The sequence below is a fragment of the Danio rerio genome, chromosome 23 (genome assembly GCF_049306965.1).
Source record: "Danio rerio strain Tuebingen ecotype United States chromosome 23, GRCz12tu, whole genome shotgun sequence".
Taxonomy (NCBI): Eukaryota; Metazoa; Chordata; class Actinopteri; order Cypriniformes; family Danionidae; genus Danio; species Danio rerio.
This window is the reverse complement of record NC_133198.1, coordinates 524547-530546: the sequence shown is the minus strand read 5'-3', so window position 1 is coordinate 530546 and position 6000 is coordinate 524547. Positions and strand designations below refer to the sequence as shown.

The window sequence follows — 6000 nt, the reverse complement described above, 5'->3', positions numbered from 1 at the left end:
TCTCAAGTGTAAGCTGTGTCTGAATTGCGATCGCATCTAAATAATTGTACCGTTATTACAACCATTCACATCTAATGTGTGTCCCACTGGGCTTTCATTTTGCAGAAGAGATGCAGAAAACGTTTCTTAAGGTGCTGTTGACTTGAGATGTTCACTAGATGTTGGTGTCAACCAAAGAAATCCAGATATGCAAAGAAAATAAATCTAGTTAGCTTACAAATGAAGCTCTGTGTGTTAAACTGAAATGACGCAGGGAAAAAGTGTTGAACACATGAAGAAAGAAAGGTATAGTTGAGCAGGGAAAGCCCAGACAGCAGCTGAAATCTGTCAGTAGTTCTTCAGCAAGCCTCTGCCCTTCCTCAGTGTAAATGAAGATCAGCTGCTTCAGTCCAACATCTACATCAGCAGGAGGATGAAGATGAAGCCAGGGTGGACATTTCAGCAAGACAATGATCCAAAACACAGCCGAGGAGACTCTCAGATGCTTGAAAAATCCAATAATTTTGACTTCAGTGGTATATAATAGAAAGAAATATCTAATAATATGCACATAGAGCAGGCCAAACAGACTAAATAATCAGTAATATTAATAGTTTCTGCTCATCGATTCTGTTAGATCACTGAAGTTCAGCTGAGATCAGACTCATGTATTCGCTTCCGATGATCGACTCGAGTGGTGGAAAGCAATGAGCTTACCGTGTGTGTTACATGTTAATATCTGCGTTGTTTTAGACAGAAGGACTGAGACATTGGAGCCTCTGAAGATGAATTACAGCTCCTATGGGATTGGATTAAGAGGCTGCTCGGATCGTTTGCTAATGAAAGTAAATTAAGCGAGACTCGGTGCAGGACCCTGCTGCTCTGATCGAAAATAACATGAACATGTGTCTCGGAAGGGTCTCACACACACACACACACACACACTAATCTGATAAAGCATATAATCAAATGAACGCTGCAGGATCCTCCATTAATCTGAAACTGGAAACACCCACCTTCTCCATCAGGGGGGAGAGACACAGATGGCTAATTTCAACACAAACCATGCTATTATTGAGTTTTGGGCTATGTAAAGTGTTGTACATATGTATACTACTATACTATATATTATATACTACATAGACAAAACTATTCGCTATCCTGTAAAATTGTAATTTTAAAAATGATCCTTAAATTTTGCTTAGCATTAATATTTTAAAACATAATTTAACTATTAATAGCTGATGTGTTTCCTCTTCATCATGATGACAGCACATAATATTAGACTAGATATTCTTCAAGACACTAGTGTTCAGCTTACAGTGACATGTAAAGGCTTCACTAGGGTAATTAGGGTAAAGTTAGGGTAATTAGGCAAGTCATTGTATAACAGTGGTTTGTTCTGGAGACAATCCAACACTAATATTGCTGAAGGGGTGAATAATATTGAGCTTAACATGACTTTAACACTATTAAACACTGCTTTTATTCTAGCCCAAATAAAACTAATAAGACTTTCTCCAGAAGAACAAACATTAGAGGAAACACTGTGAACAACTCCTCAATCTGTTAAATATAATTTGGGAAATAGCTGAAAAAAGAATCAACATTTCATAGTCAGGTGAATAATTATGCTGTATTTGATGATATATTCAGTGATGCTGCTCTTTACACTCTCGAGTTTATATGGGGTGAAAAAGAAGATGGATTTATTTTGTTCTTCTGAGCACAAAGTGATGATTTATCCTACATTTTCAACATGTGTTATAGAAAACTCACTAAAGTGTCGTTCAGTGTTTAGATGTCAACAATTGTGTGAGGATTATTCAGAGCAAGGATAATTTGATGACATGTTAAAGACCTTTTCGTCTTTATAATTCACCCTTATCATTCAAACTACTGTTTTACCTCACCAAGACTAAAAACTAGCTTTACTAATCAAATTTTGTGTTTGTTTGTATACATATACTGACCGGCCACTTTATTAGGTACACCTGTCTAACTGCGCATTAACACACATTTCTCATCAGCCAATTGCATGGCAGCAGCTCACTGCATTTCAGCATGTAGACATGATCAAGAGGATCTGCTGCAGGTCAAAGCGAGCATCAGAATGGGGAAGAAAGGGGATTTAAGTGACTTTGAACGTGGCATGGTTGTTGCTGCCAGACGGGCTGCTCTGAGTATTTCAGAAACTGCTGATCTACTGGGATTTTCACGCACAACCATCTCTAGGGTTTACAGAGAATGCTCAGACAAAGAGGAAATATCCAGTGAGCGGCAGTTCTGTGGGCGCAAATGCCTTGTTGATGAGGTCAGAGGAGAATGGCCAGACTGGTTCCAGCTGATAGAAAGGCAACAGTAACTCAAATAAGCACTCGTTACAACCGAGCTCTGCAGAAGAGCATCTCTGAACACACAACACGTCCAACCTTGAGGCGGATGGGCTACAGCAGCAGAAGAGCACACCGGGTGCCGCTCCTGTCAGCTAAGAACAGGAAACTGAGGCTACAATTCACACAGACTCACCAAAACTGGACAATAGAAGATTGGAGAAACGTTGCTGCTCTGATGAGTCTCCATTTCTGCTGACACATTCGGATGCTCGGCTCAGACAACATGAAAGCATGGATCATCCTGCCTTGTATCAGCGGTTCAGGCTGCTGGTGGTGGTGTAATGGTATGGGGGAGACTCCTGAAAGGGGGTCCAACCCGGTACTAGTAAGGTGAGTGTGTATAAATAGATTTGGTCTTATTTTCGATAGCTATAATAAGTGTTGGGTAATGCATCACAAATAACTCAAATTATGTAATAATAATACTTGTCTAAGTAACATCTCATCTGTATATACGGCATGTAGAGCTCTGGCTCAGGAAGATCTCTGAAGATCACAGTATCCTATATTATTATCATTATACTGATGTGTTTTAAAGGTAAATGAAGGTTATTCAGTGTGTTGTTCATTGCAGAGCTCTGAATAAGCTCAAGTCTCAGACAGGTAAGCAAAAGTAACTCGGTAGCAACACTTTACTGACCAAAGAGTAATGCAGATAGGCACTGCTTTGAGGAGTAACTCAGTATTGTAATGCATTGCTTTCAACAGCAACTTCCCCCAACACTGATATATTCAATTTTACTATAACAGTAATATTAATTCATGCTCAAAATACAGAAGTGTTGTCTGCAGAGATGCTGTCAATAATGGAAGCTGCTGTGGTGTAATCAGTGTATGGCGTCAGACTGTGTGTGCACATTGGGTTCTTACACCATCACTCAATCAATAGGATGTGACTGTCATTTTAGAAACACCCTGCACAATTGCAGAGCACTCATAGCTGCAATTCTTTGCTTGTAGATTGATTGTAACATTGATTTTTATTCAATGACGTTGAAACACTGCAACACACTGTTAAACACTGTGATTGGACAAATTGAGTTTCAGTAATGTTCACAGGCCCATGTCTAAATCTGTGAGCATTACTTGCTTCACTATTGCACCAGTGATTAAAGTAAGCATATAAATAGACAGCTGTAAATAAAAGTAGTGGGTTTGGTGTATTAATTATGCAGTGGTCAGCAGGTTGGTCAAAGAGCAGCGAGGAGTTCACAGAGATGTACTGCAGCTGAAAGCCTCCAGCTGTCACTGAAGAATCAGAGAGGAGTTTCAATGTCAAGAGATTTCCTAATGCAAAACACACACACACACACACACGGTAATACTGTAACCAGACACACAGATTTTGCTAATTAACTGTAGATATAATTGATTATATGTGGACCCTTAGCATTATGTAAATCCTTTATATCAGGGGTGTCAAACTCAATTCCTGGAGGGCTGAAGCCCTGCACAGTTTAGCTCCAACCCTGCTCCAACACACTTACCTGTAGGTTTCAAACAAGCCGGAAGGACTCAATTAGTTTGATCAGGTGTGTTTAATTAGGGTTGGAATTAAACTGTGCAGAGCTGCGGCCCTCCAGGAACTGAGTTTGACACCTGTGCTTTATATAGAGTGCCTGTCACATTCATTCAATCACTTTCCTTCAGCTTAGTCCCTTATTTATCAGGGGCCACCACAGTGGAATGAACCGCCAGCTATTCCAGCATATGTTTTACACCGCGGATGGCCTGCCAGCTGCAACCCAGTACTGGGAAACACCCATACACACTCATTCACACACACACAAACACTCTAAGGCCAGTTTAGTTGATCAGCTCCCCTTTAGCGCATGTGTTTGGACCAGGGCCGCTGCTGGCCAAAAGGATGCCCAATCCGAATTTTTACTGTGGTGCCTGCACAGAGGAACAAAAACACACACACACATATGTATTTAAACATTTATTTATTTATATACATACATAAACATATATTAAAGCGCTTAAAATTATACATTCACATATTTACATTACAAAATTATAGTTTGCATTAAAATAAACACTGACTAGTCTTCTGCAGAAACATTCCTAATGTCAAACATTTGCAAAAGGTAAGAACTAAAACCCTCTCTGTACCTGTAGAGATGGACGGTCCTCAGTGCTGCAGCCTCTGTCTGTCTCTGTGCAGCTGCTGGTGTCTCTGACTGGAGCAGTGCTGGTCAGGACACCTCATCTTCTTTTGTGACCAATTTCAGCGTTGACCTCCATGAACAATACAGAAGAAACTAGTCATTTAATTAAAAACTCATGACAACAATGAGCGAGGCAAGCACTAATGTGTGATAATGTGTAAACTACAACCAAAATGTGGATTTAACTTGCATTATTATAATCTATGGTGACAAAGATTGGCCCCTGCTGTCAGTATATCAAAGACATTTGTGGTGTTTTTTAGGAATTATTGAGTGTATTTTTAAACAAAAACTTTGTTAACATTCAGAAAAAAATCATCAGTTCAGGTCTAACCAGCAGTCCAATAGCAGCAAGAGCAGGAATAAGGTATAAAGTGCAGTTACAGAAAAACTATGGTGATATTTACAGATGGATGTACTGTGAACATTATGTACAGGTTGTATTAAAGTAAAAAGTCACCTAACTTGAAGATAAAATGGTTGTTTTGGGTTTGCATTTTGTTATTTTTCAACAGGAGTGTTCAATAAAACAGTCTTTAAAAGTAAAAGTCTCTGCTTTGGCGGTGAAAGAAGCGCGCGTGTGTGTGTGTACGTGTGTGTGTGTTTGTGTGTGTGTGTGTGTGTGTGTCGAATTGTCTCTCCCGAACCCCCATTCGAGCCCCGCCCACAGTCTGTTTGGGGGCGTGGATATGGGCGTGGCTTGTGCAGATGTTGACAGAGCCCGGGCAGTTCCGCAGCATCTCCTCCACACACACACACACACACACGCGCGCGCGCTCTCTCTAACCGGACTCTTCTTATATTTCTTCTTCTTCTTCAGTCATCATGGGTAAAGTCGAGGGAGGAATGAAATGTGTCAAATTCCTGCTCTTTATCTTCAACTTTATATTCTGGGTAAGTCACGCAGACTGCACACACATTCACACATTCACAACACTGTAGTGTTCAATAATACAGTAGTGAATTTAAAAAAGGTTACCACAGATTAATAACAATGTGGTGCTGTTATGAGTTATGAGATGATATTGTTGAATATTGTGTGTAAAATCGTATGTAAGAATGACTTGAAGACAACTCCAGCCTGATGTTATTGACTGTCAGCAGTGTGATGTACTCTATTCTAGTCATTGGCTGATCATATGATTTACCTGTTCAGAGTTTAACTACAATACTTTTCTGAGGTTACATTAAGAAGAGCGAATATATCGTAGCATTATTGTGCGGAGTTAATATATATATATAGCATCGTGTAATCATGGGGTCAGTTCTGCGTGCACCTACCATGTATTTGTTCAGTGTGTGTGTGTGTGTGTGTGTGTGTGTGTTTACTGCTGGGCTTTAAAGCCTGTATCTGAGGGAGTCTGAGAGTCAGTGTTTGTACGACTCAAATCAGATTTTCCACAGGGGAAAATCCGCCCCTTTTTCCCCGGAGCGTGTGTTTGTTTGGCGGGCAG

The 6000-nt window shown here is 40.1% G+C and overlaps 1 protein-coding gene across 1 annotated transcript in view; it reads left to right on the top strand.

The window, feature by feature from the left end:
• Window positions 1-5248: 5248 nt before the first annotated feature.
• The window catches only part of tspan2b (tetraspanin 2b), a 30787-nt gene continuing 30035 nt past the window's right edge, over window positions 5249-6000 (top strand). Inside the window, exon 1 of the mRNA XM_005161898.6 lies at window positions 5249-5440. Within this exon, the coding sequence (XP_005161955.1) occupies window positions 5372-5440 (69 nt within the window). The 5' untranslated portion in view covers window positions 5249-5371. The remainder of the gene's footprint in view (window positions 5441-6000) is intronic.